Genomic DNA, 17,886 nt, shown 5'->3' with positions numbered 1-17,886 from the left:
TGGGGATGGGGAATGGTCCAGAGAGAGCGTCGCGAGCCGACAAGGCCAGCCATGCCGTCACGAAGCGATGTCTGGATCGGAAACCACTTTTCAGAGTGGCCGATTTTACTGAGCAATTTCCTGAGTCTGGATTTACTGATGTTGTCGAATGCTTTTCTGTAAGGTCTGCAGAACTTGTAGAGAGATCCCGGTGCTGCCCCTTACACTTTTCCTATACCCGATGATGATAATCACGGTATCTGTTAAGCATTTACTATCGCCAAGCACTGTAATAAGCACTGGGGTGGGTAAAAGATGATGAGGTTGGACACAGTCCCTCTACCTTATGGGCTTGGAGTCTAAGGGGAAGGGAGAATGGAATTAAACCTCATTTTAAAGATGAGGAAACAGAGGCAGAGAGAAGTTAAGCGACTTACCCAAGGGTCCCACAGAGCAGTGGCAAAGCCCAGATTAGAACCCAGATCCTTTGACTCCCAGGGCTGGCCTCTTCCCACTGGGCCATGCGGCTTCTCTGATATGCTGCTGATCAATCAACCGTATTTATTAAGTGCTTACTACGTGTAGAACACTGTTCTTAGCACTTGGGAGAGAAGCAGTGTGGCCTAATGGAAAGAGCTTGGGCCTGGGAGTCAGAAGACCTGGGTTCTAATTCAGGCTCCGCCACCTATCTGCTATGTTACCCTGGGCAACTCACTTAACTTCTCTGTGCCTCGGTGACTTCATCTGTAAAATGGGGATTAAGACTGTCAGCCCCATGTGGGACAGAGACTGCATTCAATCATATTACCTGGTATCGACCCAAGATCTTAGAACGGTGCTTGGCACATAGTGAGAGCTTAAATACCACAACTATTATTAGTAGTAACAAATATAACTGAGTTGGTAGACATGTTCCCTGCCCACAGTGAGTTTACAGTCCAGAAGGGGAGAAAGACATTAATATAAATAAATTACAGATATGTACATAAGTACTGTGGGGCTGAGGGAAGGGAAGAACAGGTACTTAACATTTTACAGACGAGGAAACAAACACAGAGAAGAGAACTGCTAAAGGTCACGCGGCAGGGAAGTGACAGAACCGGGATTAAAACCCATATCTCCTGACTGAATACAGGGTGGAAATCCAAATTCAAAGCCGACGCAGAAGGGCGTGGGAGAAGAGGAAATGAGGGCAGAATCAGGGAAGCCCTCTTGGAGACGTACTTTTAATAAGGCTCTGAAGGCGGGGAGAGTGATCATCTGTCTGATACGAAGAGGGAGGGAGTTCCAGCCTAAAGGCAGAACACGGGCGAGAGGTTGGTGGCACGAAAGACGAGATAGAGGTACAGTGAGAAGGTTGGCATTAAAGGAGTGAAGTGTGTGGCCTGGGCTGTAGTAGGAAATTAGGGAGGAAAGGTAGGAGGGGGCAAGGTGATTGAGACCTTTAAAGCAGTTGGTAAGGAGTTTCTGTTATTTGTGGAGGTGGACAGGCAGCCAAAGGAGGCTCTTGGGTAGTGGGGAAACACGGGCTGTACAGTTTCATACCAAAATGATCCGAGCAGCAGAGAGAAGTATGGATTGGAGTGGGGAGAGACATGAGGCAGGTAAGTCAGCAAGGAGGCTGATGCAGTAATCAAGGCGGGGTAGGATAAGTGCTTGGATTAATGTGGTAGCTTGGATGTAGAGGAAAGGGAGGATATTTTAGCGATGTTGTGAAAGTTGAACTGAAAGGACCTGGCGACAGATCGAATAGGTGGGTTGAAAGAGAGAAACGAGTCAAGGATAATGTCACGGGGACGGGCTGGTGAGACAGGGAGGATGGTGGAGCTGTTTTACAGTGACAGGAAAGCCCTGGGACGGGCAAGGTTTGGATGGGAAGATAAGGCGTTTCGTTTTGGACACGTTAAGGGCTGGTGTCGGCGGGACATCCAGGTAGGCCTGTTCTGAAGATGGCACGTGGAAATGCGAGACTGCAGAGGAGGAGAGGGATCACGGCTGGAGATGTAGATTTGGGAATCATCCACATAGGGACGATGGTTGCAACCCTGGGAGTGAGTTTTCTAATGGGAGTGGGTGTCGACATAAGAGTCTGTCATTGGGCAGGGATTGTCTCTCTTGCCGAACTGTACATTCCAAGCGCTTAGTACAGTGCTCTGCACATAGTAAGTGCTCAATAAATACTATTGAATGAGAGACTCACTCGGGTAGGGGGTGGAAGGCAGAGAAAGAGCCGGTGAAAGAGTCTGAGAATGTGTGGCCAGAGAGGTAGGAGGAGAACCAGGAGAGAACAGTGTCAGCGAAGCCAAGGTTAGATAATGTTTCCAAGAGAAGGGAGTGGTCAACAGTGTCGAAGGCATCTGAGAGGTCGAGGAGGATCACACCCATTTTCCACACTGGGATCTGAAGCTGCACTGTGATTCCAGAAGCTTTTTGGTCAATGGTAAGAATGTTCTCAGTGGGTGCAGCTGCACTTGAATTCTTAAAATGCTCTAAAAAACCCTCAGTTTGGTAGTTCTCTGACCTACCTTCACTTGAGTCCTGATGAAGGGCTGAAGTTAAGTGTTTTATAAATTACTTATTGATTCATAGTAATGTCTGTTTTACCCTCTAGGAATATAAACTCGTTGGGGGCAGGGAATGTGTCTGCTAATTCTGTTGTATTGTACTCTCCCGAGCACTTAGTACAGTGCTCTGCGCAGAGTAGGTGCTCAATAAACACAACCGATTGGTTAATTGGGTTGTTGACAAAGTGAGATGCATGGATTTAAGAGTTTGCATATCCCACTGACCCAAAAGCCTGCACAAATGACTGCAATATTTGGACCAAAAAAAGATATTCTATAATCCTAGAGACTAATAAAATTAAATCACAGAGTTGACCTTCCACTATACCACTTCAGCAGAATGCCATTTATCTTGCATAAACTTAAGAACTGTAAATTAAAACTCAAAGATTTGCTTATTCGACTCGGAAGCCTTTGTTTCAAATGACTGAAATTGGTGCCACTTGGCTGTTTAACACCAAACAAGGACTGAATAACCATCCTACTGCATTCAGAGTAGGATGAAATGAGATTAAAGACTCCACCTGGGATTTAGTTGGTAGTTCAGTAATCATGGCTGAGCCAGATTCCCAGAAGAAAATGCCCGAAATCAAGATTGAATCGATGTTGCAAATCAGAAAGAAACTGAGGTTGATATGGTATTTAAAATCACTCAAGTATAACGCTGCAAATTCCAAGCTTGAATCCTGATAACCAGATTCCAGGTATCATTTGCTTAGCATCCTCTGGCATTGCTTAGGGGAAGCAGATGAGAAAGGTTTTAGGCTAAAGTAACCCCAAACGACCTCATTTTAGCTCCCTTTTTACCCCAAGCAAAATGGCCTTGCTACATGGCAACCATTTTCTGGTGTGATCTCATCCCAGAACCGATCAAAAGCAGGCATCACGGACAGTTAAAACAATAAAATAAAATATCCCAAAACTGAGGCTCTTCCCAGAGTGTTCTCTCAATTAAACTCAGCCCCAGTTCATAGAGTAAATGGAGCTTCTCCTTTATTGGCCAGGAATGCAGGAACCCAGACTAAAACACGGTCCTTTGCACCTCATGTTCTCAATCAGTCGTATTTACCAAGCACTTACTATGTGCGGTGCATTGTCTTAAGCCTTTGGGAGAGTATGGTATGACAGGGTTGATAGATATGTTCCCTGCCCACAGTGAGCTGACATTCTGGAGGGTGATGGAGTCCTTCCTTCCTACTCTCCTAGTCAGTTAGCCAGGCCTATTTGAAAGGTTTTTAAAGCACAGTTTCCATTGTGAACTCATCTAATTTTATTTGATTATTTTTCTTTAGATTTTAGAAGGAAACAAAGACAATCCAGTCTCCTCTCCTGTGCCTCTATAAAGCATTTAAGGTTTGAGAACAAGTCCAATTCTCTTTTCGGCAGAAAGGTAGGGCTCACAGCAGTGTGGCCTAGTGGAAAGAACACGGACCTGGGAATCAGAGGACCTGAGTTCTACTCCCAGCTCTCCCACTTGTCTGCTGGGAGACAGTGGACAAGTCGCTTAACTTCTCTGTGCCTCAGTTTCCTCATCTGGAAAATGTACATTAAACCTTCTTCCCTCCTACTTAGATTGTGAGCCCCACGTGGGATATGATGGGATAGGGACTGAGTCCAATGTGATTACCTTAGACATAGTACATAAAGAAAGTAAGGAAAAAGAAAAACAAAGACTTCTTGAAGCTCTCATGATGAAAGAGTACCTAAGCTGCCTACTTTTGTGGGAAGGGTGGAATATGTTTTATTTCCCCCTCAAAACTACTTCAATGCATTTGTAAAATGTATGTGATGCTAAATTAATGCGGTATAGGGACATAGACAAAGACAGTTTCCAAATAATCACTTCACCTGGGCAGTAAAAGGCAAGGTAAAACCTAACCCAGTGCTTTAAAATAGGCTCTCAAACACCTTTTGTAATAATAATTGTGGAATTTGTTAAATGCTTACTATGAGCCAAGCACTGCATTAAACACTGGGGTAGAAACGAGATAATCAGGTCAGACCCAATCCCTGTCCCACTTGGGGTTCACAGTCTAAGCGGGAGGGAGAACAGGTATTTAATCTCCATTTTACAGATGAGGAAACTGAGGCAAAATGAAGCTAAGTGATCTGCCCAAGGATCTGGAAGCTGACTTGTTTATAAGATGGACCTGGAATCAATCAGTGGTATTTACTGAATGCTTCCTATATGCAGAGCAATGTACTACGCGCCTGGGAGAGTACAATACAACAGAGTTTGTAGTATCTGAAGATGTGTTATACTCTGCTTCCAAATCCTTAAAGGAGGGGGTGGGGTGGTCTAGAGAGAGTTGTCTTTCATATTTGATTATTCATTCAATAGTATTTATTGAGAACTTACTGTGTGCAGAGAACTGTACTAAGCACTTGGGAAATACAATTCGGCAATAAATAGACACAATCCCTACGCAACGAGCTCACAGTGCACCTCTGGATGAATTTCACCGTCAGTGGCATTTTCTTTGAGTTCAGAAGACAGCTACATATTGACACGAAGATGTCTCCAATGAAAATGAAGTTTACCGGTGGGTGCAAAAATGGTTGAAAAGACCAATGCAAGACTGATGGACCCGACCAAACCGCTTACTCACTAACACTGTCCCCAACTGAGCTATTCGTAGCGCCTGGAGCAGTGTTCCTTTTTTGCCTTGGTCTCGTGATCTTCTGGAAGCTTCAACCCAGAATCTCCTTCTCTAATCACCGTGGTGACTGGTTTGCCTATTGTAACTGTTCTTAACATTCTGTTGTGATGCCTCATTTCTAAGACCACTCCAGTTGGACAAGACATCCATCAGAAGCGACACCTTCCAATAGGAAGGACAGCTCCCTCTACAGAAATACATTTGGAGATTGAATGGAGCCCACTCTAAACATCCATCGAATTAATGGTATTTGAGCACTTACTGGGTGCAATTCACTATGCAAATGCTTAGTACAGTGCTCTGCACATAGTAAGTGCTCAATAAATACAATTGAATGAATAAATTATCAAATATGAAGGACAACTCTCTCTCTCCACCACCCCACCCCCTCAAAAAATAGTATTGAATGAATGACTACAAAGCGTTTGGAGGGTACAATGTGAACATCTACTACAGTTTCAAAATCTGAGTGCTTACTGTGTGCTATTCACTATACAGAGCACTTGGGAGAGTACAGTATGAACATCTACAACAGTTCCAAAATCTGCCCCTTTCGTCTCCATCCGACAGCCACCTCGCTGGTCCAGGAACTTGACATAGTGACTACTGCAAGAGTCTCCCTGCTGACCCCTCTGTCTCCAGCCTTTCCAGCCCATGCTTCATTTTGCTGTCCGGAGCTGACATTCTGCGGACGCCTCCCCATTCCTCGACAACCTCCGATGGTTGTTCATTCCCCTCCACGATCGGAAACTCTTTGAAGGCACTCGGTCACCTTTCTCCCTTCCTAGATTACCCGCTCTTCTCCTACTACACCCCAACTAACATGTTTCGCTCCTCTCTAGCCAACCCACTCATTATGCCTCCTTCTCATGCTCGCCTTCCTACCTGTGCTCACGGTCCATGTGGGAAGGGGACTGTGTCCAACCCGCTTAATCTGGATCTACTCCAGAGTTTAGAACAGTAGTTGACACACAATAAGGACTTAATTACCACAGCAATAATATCTTCGGCCACTGACATCTGGCTCGCTCCCTCAATCCTGACGGCAATTCTCTCATCACCACTGCTCTCCCCACTTTCAATGCCTTTCTGAACTCATCTCCTCTAGGAGGCCTTCTCCAATTAATTTCTCATTTCCCCATACCACATCCGCTCAACTACCACATTGACTAGACTGCCCTCTAGACTGAAAGCTCATTGTGGGCAGCGAATGCGTCCGTTTATTGTTGCATTGCACTATCCCAAGCATTTAGTACGATGCTCTGCACACAGTAAGTGCTCAACAGATACGACTGTCTGACTAGACTTGAGTACTCCTTCCCCCTGCCCCATGAAAGTATTTACCTATGCATTTTTATGTCCTATTAGTTTCATCTATCTGTAATTTATTTTAGTGTCTGGCTCCCCAGTTGGATTATAAACTTCTTAAGGGCAGGGTTCATATCTACTAATTTTATTGTACTCTCCCAAGCTCTTACTACAACGCTCTGCTCCCAAGACCTCAAATATTACTAATAAACTTCTTCAAGTCTCTCTGATTAATCTCCATTATAAGACAGCTCGGAATAGGATTATCAATCAAATGTATTCAGCGCATACTCTATGCAGAGTACCATTCTAGGAGCTTGAGAGAGTATATTAGAGTGAGTGAGCATGATCCCTGCCTTCAAGGAGCTTACAATCTAGTGCGGGGACAGGAGAGAGAGGAGAGACGGGCACTGAAATGAATTAGAGGTGAGGGAGGCATGTATCTTGGGGGGAGGGGGTTGAGTGAGTACCTAAGCGGTCGGGGGTACAGACTCAAATGCATAGGTGAGCAGAAAGGAGGGAAAATTGGGTGAGGAGATGAGAGATGAATCAGGGAACTAATCCTGGAGATGTGATTTTAGCAGGGCTTTGAAGATGGAAAGAGTAGTTGTGTGAAAGAGGAGAGTTCCAGGCAAGAGGGAAGGAAAGCGTGAGCAAAAGGGCGACACCGTGTCATACGAGATTGAGACTGAGTAGGTGGCGGACAGAGACAGAAGAGTTTGGGGTAGGTTGCTGTGGGGGCGGAGTGAGGATAGGTGGTGGGCAGAGAACTACTGAGGGCCTTACAGCCAACGGTCAGGACAGCCTTTCTAGGACCTCTCTATTGGTGACCCGGTCATGCCATCTGATGTTAAAAATGGCACGGAGGAGTTCCTGACGGGACTGTTTTCCAAGCTGGATATGGCACTTGGGGTAAAAAATCTGCAAAGGCTGCACCCAATGCAATCAACAGTAATTACTGAGCCCTGTCGTGGGGTTAGAGGATCCCTTCTGGGTACTTGGAAAATACATCTCGTGGACTTAGAGAGAGGGGGAAGAGGTATTTAATGCCCGAATTACAGATGAGGACACTGAGGCGAAGTGAAGTGAACAGCAGGCAAGTGGCAGAGCCTGGATTAGAATCCAGGCCTTCTGACTTCCAGGCCCACATGACGTGGTGTGTTCCTTTCTTAAAATTCCAACTAGAATACTGGACTCTGAAGTGAAGTAATATATTACACCTGATTGGAAATTAATGTAACATCCTGCCTCAAAATAATGAATAAAATGTCTAATTATTCTGCCATACGCCCAGGAGCTCTTTACTGACAATATATGACATTTTAAAATGATTAAATTAAACCCACCCTCTATGCTGTAAACTCATTATGGGCAGGGAATGTCTGCTAATTCTGTTGCACTGCCCTCTTGCAAGCTCTTAGTTCAGTGTTGTGCACACTGTAAGCACTCAAATACCACTGGCTGATTGATTCTTAAAGGGAAAATGTCAAAGGAATCATGTCATGAAATTCCCAACACTAATAGCACTAATGTGCCAAGCACTTTACTAAGCACTGAGGTAGAAGTAAGATAATCAAATCGGGCACTTCCTGCCCCACATGGGCTCACATTCTAAGTAGGAGGGATGTCAGGTATTTTATCCCTATTTTACAGATGAGTTAACTGAGGCACAGAGAAGTGAATTGACTTGGGCCAGGATCAGAACCCAGGTTCTCCGAAGCCCAGGCCGGCACAGTGGATAGAGCACGGTCTGGGAGTCAGAAGGTCATGGATTCTGATCTCTACTCTGCCATTCGTCTGCTCTGTGACCTTGGGCAAGTCATTTCACTTCCTCTGCGCTTCAATCACTGCATTCTATAAAATGGGGATTGAGACTATGAGCCCCATGTGGGACAGGGGCTGTATCCAACCCAATTTGCTTGAACCCACCCCAGCGCTTAGTACGATGCCAGGCACACAGTAAGTGCTTAATAAATACCATAATTTTTCCCCCCCACTAAGCCCCACTGCTTCTCTAATTAGTACAGCTTTCCAGATTGCACTGGGGAAAAGACTGCTGCAAATTCCTAGTGTTTTCGTTTTAAAAAGTGACAGAATTGAAATGAACAGAGATATATTACTTAAACAAAGCTGCATCGCTACCCAAACTGAGAAGACCCATCCAACTGAAAACCTGGATTTAACTCATACCACGGACAGTCTCCCTCAGGGTAGCATATCCTAACCATATAAACCTCCCCCGATACAAGCAAGCAGATTACAGTACTAGGCTAAAGGCAACTGGACAGAGAATCTAGTTAGAACACTGAGTACATTTTGCTAGAAATTTTTTTATATTTTGCGGAGCCAATATGAATGACACAAATACTTAAGAAAACCCATCGCAACGGTTGGATTTCCTGGAAAACAGCTGGATTGAGTAAAATGCAGCGGATTCACTGTTTATTCATTAAAAAAAAAATTAGGGCTGGGAGGGAATTGATCAGCGTAATCGGGTTACTGCCAAAAATAAAAACATCTCCGTTAGGATCAATCTGCAACATCTAAAATGGAGCGGCAGGGGCTCATGCAGTCTTTCAAGGGTGTTTCAGACACCGAAGGTGAACAGCACATGAAGTTAAACACGGTGGTCTTGCTAGCGGCAGTGAGGTTTTTCCTCTCAGACGGATTCCAGCCAACAAGAAAGGGGAATAATAAAGGCAGTGTTCACGTTCAAGTGTAGGGGGGAGAGGGAACGGGAGGCCGGCCCGGATTCTTGGGAAGTTCACCTCCCTCTCTAAACACTGGGAGACTGTCCCTCGACTGAAAAGACACTTCTCCTTGAGACGCCTTGAGTGGCGTGGGTTTTCTGGAAGGGACGGAAGGAGTTGGGGGGCTTACGTGCTTAGTACAATGTATTATTATTATTACGGTACCGGTTAAGCGCTTACTTTGGGCCAAGCGCTGTCCTAAGCGCTGGGAGAGAAACAAGGTGATCGGGTTGTCGCACATGGGGCTCGCAGTCTTAATCCCCATTTTCCAGATAAGGTCGTTAAGGCACAGAGAAGCGAAGTGACTTGCCCACGGCCACACGGCAAACGACTGGCAAGGGCGGGATAAGAATCCACGTCCTCTGACTGCCACGCCTGTGCTCTTACCATTAGGCCATGCCTTTTCTCGGTGCACTTCTGGTGCTTAAGCGCTCAGTACAGTGCTGTGCCCACGGTAAGCATCTGTTGCCGAACTGTACATTCCCAGCGCTTCGTACAGTGCTCTGCACATAGGGAGCACTCAATAAAGACGACGGAATGAATACACACGACTGGGTGGGGTACAAAGGGAGGGATCCATCAAGGCGGCACTAAATGGCCTGAACAGCCTCGAAACTATTTTGCTCTGAGGGCGGAGGCCCCCTCGACCCCTTAGAGAAGCCAGCCTGGCCTAGGGCCCAGAACCCGGGCCCGGAACTCAGAAGGTCGTGGGTTCTAATCCCAGCTCCGCCACTCATCTGCTGCCTGGGCCCTTGGGCGAGCCATTTCCCTTCTCAGTGCCCTCCCTCATCTGCAAGACGGGGACTGGAGCCCCACATGGGGCGGGGGAGGCTGGGCCCGACCCCATGCGCTTGGATGGACCCCGGCGCTCAGTAGAGTGACTGGCCCAGAGGAGGCGCTTATTAAAGCCCATTATTATTTTTTAAGAGCCCTTTGGATCCCCGCGCCTCTCTCCGCACGGGGGTGTGGGTTCCCCCCGCCCCCTTCTTACCACCCCGCGTAAATGAGGCCCCCAAATGGGGGGCGACCCTCCCGCGGGGGCCCCGGGGAGGCCCGAGGAGAGCAGGCCCGGGGCCCGCGGGCGGCCCGGGGAGGCCGGAGGACCGGCGGCGTCTCACCCTGTAGTAGACATCGAACTGGATGTTCTCCGGCAGGGAGCGGATGTCGCGGCGGGAGCGGGCGTAGTTGTCCACCACGGCGGAGATGGCGGTGTTGTAGAGCGTCTCGGGGATCCACTCCAACTCCACCGCCGCCATCTTCCCTCGGCCTCCTCCTCCTCCTCCTCTCCGCCCTTCTCCCTCCTCCGGCTCCCGCCCCCGCCTCGCTCCGGGCCTCGCTCCTCCCCCGGGCCGGGGGAGGTGATGAGGGGCCCGAGGGGGGCGATGGGGGGCCCGAGGGCTTCGAGGGGCCCGGGGGGGTTCAGGGGGCCCGGGGGGCAATGAGGGGCCCAGGGGCTTCGAGGGGCCCAGGAGTGCAGTGAGGGGCCCGGGGGGGAATGGAGGCCTAGGGGAGGAAGGAGGGGCCCGGGGGGTTCGGGGGGTTCGAGGGGCCCGGGAGGGCAATGAGGGGCCCGGGGGGTTCGAGGGGCCCGAGGGGTAATGGAGGCCCAGGGGAGCAAGGAGGGGCTCGGGATGCAATGGAGGCCTAGGGGAGCAAGGACGGGCCCGGGATGCAATGGAGGCCCAGGGGAGCAAGGAGGGGCCCGGGTGGGGGGGGGGGGGGCAATGGAGGCCCAGGGGAGCAAGGAGGGGCTCGAGGGGCCCGAGGGGGGTAAGAGTGCTGGCGGCCCCTTGGTGAGAAGGCTGCAGGAGGGGGGAGGGGGGGAAGCGGGGCTCCCAGGCAGGCCGGCTGCCCGCAGGGCCGGGAAGGGGAGGCTGCGGGGGCCCGCGCCCTCACGTCAGCACGGCCTCACCGGCGGGGGAGGGGACAGCGAGGCCGACACAGAGGGAGAGAGAGGCGACGACAACACACAGGGGCGGAGCCCGGCCCGGCCCGGCTCCATCCCTCCCTCCTTCCCTCCTTCCCTCCCTCCCTCCCTCCCTCGGGGCAAGCGCCGCGGAGACGAGCGCTGCTCCCTCTTTCCTAACCCTCGGGATCTACATAGATAATCACGCTGGGAAGTCTTCATAATCATGTCGCTGTTTGTTAGGCGCTTACTTTGTGCAGAGCGCTGTTTTAAGCGCGGGGGGAGATACGGGGTCATCGGGAGGTCCCACGTGAGGTTCACAGTTGATCCCCATTTCACAGATGAGGGAACTGAGGCCCAGAGAAGTGAAATGACTTGCCCACGAGGAAGGACTCCCGCTCTTCCTCCCCATCTGACAGAGGAGGTCACTGCGGACCGGTGGAGGGACTGGCCCGAAGTCACCCAACTGACGAGCGGGATTGGAACCCACGACCCGTGGCAGAAATGTGTCCGTTGTTCCCTCCCAAGCACAGTGCTGGCCCCACCGTAAGCGCTCAGTGAATACGATCGGATGGACGAAGGGCAAGGGCCTGGGAGTCAGGAGGTCATGGGTTCTGATTTCGGCTCCGCCGCTTGTCTGCTGGGTGGCCTCATTCATTCAATAGTATTTATTGAGCGCTTACTATGTGCAGAGCACTGGACTAAGCGCTTGGAATGTACAATTCGACAACAGAGACCATCCCTGCCCAATGACGGGCTCACAAACTAAACGGGGGAGACAGACAGCAAAGCAAAACAGAAGGAAACAAGAACAAGACAACATCATCAAGATAAACAGAATCAAGGGGATGTACACCTCATTAACAAAATAAATAGGGTAAGTCACTTCACTTCTCTGTGCCCCAGTTACCACATCTGGAAAATGGGGATGAAGACCGTGTGAGCCCCATGTGGGACAGGGACTGTCTCCATCCCGATTTGCTTGTATCCACCCCAGCGCTTAGTACAGTGCCTGGCACATACTAGGTGCTTAACGAATACCATTATTATTATTAGTGTAGAGCACTGCACTTTTAAGTGCTGAGAATGAACAGTCGATTGGGAATTAGACCCATTCCGTGTCTCTCGGCCCAGGGGCTCACGGACGATAGGCTTCAGTTGTTCAAACGGTGGCATTTATTGAGCGCCCACTATGTGCAGAGCACTGTGCTAAGTGCTTGGGAGTGTACAATACAACAGAATTAGCAGACACATTCCTTACCCCTAACGAGCTTACGGTCTAGAGGGGAAGACCCGAAGCTTTGGTTTTTTATGAGAAGGGGAATGATGTGTTTGGATGGAAAGTTTCGAAAGGACACGTGGACAGCAGCTTGTAAAGGACTGAAGAGAGGAGAGCTGGGACCTCAGAAGGCCAGAAAGGTGTATTATAATAGTCCAGAGAGGACTCTTTTTTTATGATATTTGTTAAATGCTTACTATGTGGCGGGCATTGTACTAAGCACCGGGGTAGTCCATGTCCCACGTGGGGCTCACAGTCTTAATCCCCATTTTCCTGAAGGGGTCCAGAGAAGTGAAATGACTTGCCCGAGGTCACTCAGCAGACAACTGGTGGAGCCGGGATTAGAACCCAGGTCCTTCTGACGCCAAGGCCCATGCTCTATCCATTAGGCTGCGTTGCTTTCAGGTCATTGAGACCTGGGACTGGTCTGAAGTAGGAGAAGCAAAAGCAAGAATAAAGGAAACATTTGAAGGATTCGATAAAAACAAAACCTCGAGTAGTGCTGCACCCTGGTTGAACAACTGGGAGTTCGTTGGTCCTAGTTCATATCCAGAGGCCTGAGCAAGAGGATGGTAGGAAAACCAGTGGGTGCATTTGAAAGCTAGGGTAAAGATGCCATTGGGTGAGGACCCTGTTCAGTCGGTTTAGTAAAAAAAACCTCTAGCAAACGCTCTGTCAGATGAATTGGTAAATAATATAAAGTAACATATAAAAATATAGAATAGTCGTAAAATACTGGATACCTCGTTTCATGACTAACCTAAGGTAAAACATTTCTTGAATAGCTTAAAAGACTTCATGTTTCCAAATCATCATCACGTTCGCATATATCATTGCCTTTTTCCCCTTGTTTTCCAAGACTTTTCCTTATTACTAAAAACCAGTTAGGATAATAAGCCAAGGCTACTTTGTTTAGAAAAAATATCTGTTCAATTTTTACAATACACCAAAAATAATTTTTAAAAAAAATCATCTGTTGCCTTTCAAAAAGTTAGGCATAAAGGCATGGCCATCACATTAAGAAAAACCATTTTCAAGTTTGTATCTAACACCTTGGTAACAATAATAATGTGTGATATTTGCTAAGTGCTCACTATTTGGTAAGCACTGGAGTAGATATAAGATAATCAGGTCCCACATGGGACTCAGTCTAAGTAGGAGGGAGTGCAGGTATTAAATTCCCCATTTTGAAGATGAGGGAACTGAGGCACAGAGAAGTTAAATGACTTGCCCAAGGTCACACAAGAGGCAATCAGTAGAGGTAGGATTAGAACCCTGGTCCTCTGACTCCCAGGTCTGTGCTCTTTCCAGTAGCCACACTATAATAGTGGTATTTTTTATGCACTTACTATCTCCAAGTGCAAGATAATCATGTCAGACACAGTCCCTGTCCTACAAGGGGTTCAAAGTCTGAGTGTGATATAAATGGAAGATCAGTCTTTCAGGTAACAGGGTAATAAATGACTTAACTGATGAATGTGCATTTCAATGTCTGCTCATGTTCATCATCAAAACAGTTTTTTAATTATTTTACAAGGAGATCAAGATACGTGACTCTTAACATTTGGATAAACATTTATTGTATCTTTAAGTGAAGTCCAAAGAAATTTTCGACTGATGAAATGGCAACTTTTTTTCTTAATTCTGGCTTTAACATAATCTCATATTGCCTCCCATCTTCCCCTTCCTTTTTTCACACTCTCCTGATATTTATTTATTTATTCGTATTAATGCCTGTCTCCCCGTTTAGATTGTAGGCTCGTTGTGGGCAAGGAGTGTGTCTCCCAAGCGCTTAGTACAGTGCTTTGCACAGAGTAAGGACTCAATAAATAGATTGAACGAATGAATGAACTCTCCCATGTGCTCGTGATATCTACAAATCATGTCCCACATACTTTTCTCACGCAATTTTCTCTTAACTACTGCATCAGCCTCCCAGTTGACCTCCCTACCTAATGTGTCTTTATTTGCCCCACCCTCATCCCCACAGCCTTCTGTGCATATCCATAATTCATTTTAAGCTCCTTTAAGCTCACTGTAAGCTCCTTGTGGGCAGGGAACATGTTTACCAAGTCTATTAGACTGTACTCTCCCAAGTGCTTAGTACAGTAATTGCTCAATAAACACGATTGACTCACTGACTGTATCTGCCCCAGCACTTAGAAGCAGCATGGGCATAGTGGGTAGAGCACGGGCCTGGGAGTCAGAGGGTGATGGGTTCTAATCCCAGCTCTGCCATTTGTCTGCCGTATGGCCTTGGACAAGTCACTTCACTTCTCTGGGCCTCAGTTCCCTCATCCGTCAAATGGGCATTAAGACCGTGAGCCCCATGCGGGACAGGGACTGTGTCCAACGCGATGTGCTTGTATCCCACGCTTAGCGCAGTGCCTGGCACATAGTAAGCGCTTAACAAATACCACAATTATTATTATCATTATTAAAGTTCTCGGCACATAATAAGCACCTATGAATATCATAATTATTATGACATTATTATTCTGAGAGCACAATTCAGTTCCTTGTCAGTGAGAGTTCAATGATAGTCTCATTCCTAAATAGAAGAGACATGATCTTCACCGTGGGCTGGCTCAAGGGAATGATAAAAGCATTCCCACAGCTCCTTTCTTTTCTCCCTCTGCCAGCTCTTCCAAACGTAATTGTAAACAGCCTCCAGTTTTAAACTCCTTCCACCCCAGCACGCATACGGCAGTATTTTTACATCCAATGACATACGCCAAGGGGCCGATTCGCTAAGGTGGTCCCCCCAGTAACCTCTCTGCGGGGCACTTGTCCAGCTCTCTTGTGAGGCCTAGTGGATAGAGCACGGGCCTGGGAGTCAGAAGGACCTGGGTTCTAATCATCGCTCCGTCACTTGCCTGCTGTGGGACCTTGGGCAGGTCACTTAACTGCTCTGGTCCTCATTTGTAAAATGAGGATTAAGACTGAGAGCCCCAAGTGGAACATGGACTGTGTCCAACCTGAATAGCTTGGATCTATCTCAGCTCTTTGTATAGCACCTGGCACATAGTAAGTGTTTAAAAAATAGGGAATGTGCTTATTGTTATATTGTACAACTCTCCCAAGCGCTTAGTACAGTGCTCTGCATATGGTAAATGCTCAATAAATATGATTGACTGACAAATGCCATAAAAGAAACCTTCAGTCTTGCCACAAATCTCCTCTTGAATGAGGTTTCTCCTAAGCTTGCTCTCCTTCCTCCAAGCATTATTGACTCCATGTGTGTCCTCTTCCTCTGCTCTTTGCTGGGTTCCATCTAAAATGAGAAGGACCCATCAGCCTCCCATTTTCTATTTCTGCATTCCAGTTGCCTCTCTTCCCTTCTCCAGTTCTCTGCCATTCCTAGAGAAAAGAAGGCAGTGGGAGCCCTTTGCTACCTTCAAATGTGTGTGCGATTTATGTGAAGAGAAAGTTGCTCAGTTGTTAAGAAGCAGCATACTTATGGGGAAGAGTGTGGGCCTGAAAGTCAGAGCACCTGGCTTCTCATCTGACCTCTGCCACTGCCTGGCTAGGTAACCTTGGGCAAGTCATTTAACTTCCTTGGGCCTCAGGTTCCTCATCTTTCAAGTGGGGATTCAAGATTAAAACAGCTGGGCTGAGTCCCATACGTAGCACAGGGATTGTGTCTGACCTGATGACTTTTTTTTATGGTATTTCTATATGCCAGGCACTGGAGATTATACAAGTTAATCGGGTTGGATGCTGTCCATGTCCTACAAGGGGATCTCAGTCTTCAACCCCATTTTACAGATGAAGAAACTGAGGCCCAGAGAAGTTAAGTGATGCTCAGCAGACAAGTGGCAGGGCCGGAATTAGAATCCAGGTCCTTCTGAATCCCAGACCCGTCCATTAAGCCATACTGCTTAACAACTCGGTAACTTTCCCTTCATACAAATTGCACGTACATTTGAAGATCCCTAACGACTCTTTGGGCCTTCTTTTTGCAATTACCCTAGCATTCAGTACAGTGCTTGGCAGATAGTACACATAACGAACACCACAGTTATTATTATTCATTCATTCATGCAATAGTATTTATTGAGCGCTTACTACGTGCAGAGCACTGTACTAAGCGCTTGGGATGAACAAGTCGGCAACAGATAGAGACGGTCCCTGCCGTTTGACGGGCTTACAGTCTAATCGGGGGAGACGGACAGACGAGAACGATGGCAATAAATAGAGTCGAGGGGAAGAACATCTCGTAAAAACTGATGGCAACTAAATAGAATCGAGGCGATGTACAATTCATTAACAAAATAAATAGGGTGACGAAAATATATACAGTTGAGCGGACGAGTACAGTGCCGTGGGGATGGGAAGGGAGAGGTGGAGGAGCAGAGGGAAAAGGGGAAAATGAGGCTTTAGCTGCGGAGAGGTAAAGGGGGGAGAGGTAAAGGCAGAGGGAGTAGAGGGGGAAGAGGAGCTCAGTCTGGGAACGCCTCTTGGAGGAGGTGATTTTTAAGTAGGGTTTTGAAGAGGGAAAGAGAATCAGTTTGGCGGAGGTGAGGAGGGAGGGCGTTCCGGGACCGCGGGAGGACGTGACCCGGGGGTCGACGGCGGGATGGGCGAGACCGAGGGACGGCGAGGAGGTGGGCGGCGGAGGAGCGGAGCGTGCGGGGTGGGCGGTAGAAAGAGAGAAGGGAGGAGAGGTAGGAAGGGGCGAGGTGATGGAGAGCCTCGAAGCCTAGAGTGAGGAGTTTTTGTTTGGAGCGGAGGTCGATAGGCAACCACTGGAGTTGTTTAAGAAGGGGAGTGACATGCCCAGATCGTTTCTGCGGGAAGATGAGCCGGGCAGCGGAGTGAAGAGTAGACCGGAGCGGGGCGAGAGAGGAGGAAGGGAGGTCAGAGAGAAGGCCGACACAGTAGTCTAGCCGGGATATAACGAGAGCCCGTAACAGTAAGGTAGCCGTTTGGGTGGAGAGGAAAGGGTGGATCTTGGCGATATCGTAGAGGTGAAACCGGCAGGTCTTGGTAACGGATAGGATGCGTGGGGTGAACGAGAGAGACGAGTCAAGGATGACACCGAGATCGCGGGCCCGAGAGACGGGAAGGACGGTCGTGCCATCGACGGTGATAGAGAAGTCTGGGAGAGGACCGGGTTTGGGAGGGAAGATGAGGAGCTCAGTCTCGCTCATGTTGAGTTTTAGGTGGCGGGCCGACATCCAGGTGGAGACGTCCCGGAGGCGGGAGGAGATGCGAGCCCGAAGGGAGGGGGAGAGGACAGGGGCGGAGATGTAGATCTGCGTGTCATCTGCGTAGAGATGGTAGTCAAAGCCGTGAGAGCGAATGAGTTCACCGAGGGAGTGAGTGTAAATGGAGAACGGAAGAGGGCCAAGAACTGACCCTTGAGGAACTCCAACAGTTAAAGGATGGGAGGGGGAGGAGGCTCCGGCGAAGGAGACCGAGAATGACCGGCCAGAGA

General features: G+C 48.3%; 1 protein-coding gene across 1 annotated transcript in view; it reads right to left on the bottom strand.

The window, feature by feature from the left end:
• Positions 1–10,570, bottom strand: part of APPBP2 (amyloid beta precursor protein binding protein 2) — a 56,720-nt gene extending 46,150 nt beyond the window's left edge. Inside the window, exon 1 of the mRNA XM_003431419.5 lies at positions 10,380–10,570. Coding sequence (XP_003431467.1) covers positions 10,380–10,517 — 138 coding nt within the window. The 5' untranslated portion in view covers positions 10,518–10,570. The remainder of the gene's footprint in view (positions 1–10,379) is intronic.
• Positions 10,571–17,886: the final 7,316 nt, after the last annotated feature.

The sequence above is a fragment of the Ornithorhynchus anatinus genome, chromosome 17 (assembly GCF_004115215.2).
Source record: "Ornithorhynchus anatinus isolate Pmale09 chromosome 17, mOrnAna1.pri.v4, whole genome shotgun sequence".
Lineage (NCBI taxonomy): Eukaryota > Metazoa > Chordata > Mammalia > Monotremata > Ornithorhynchidae > Ornithorhynchus > Ornithorhynchus anatinus.
The sequence above is the reverse complement of the archived record's forward strand: the minus strand, read 5'-3'. Positions and strand labels throughout refer to the sequence as shown.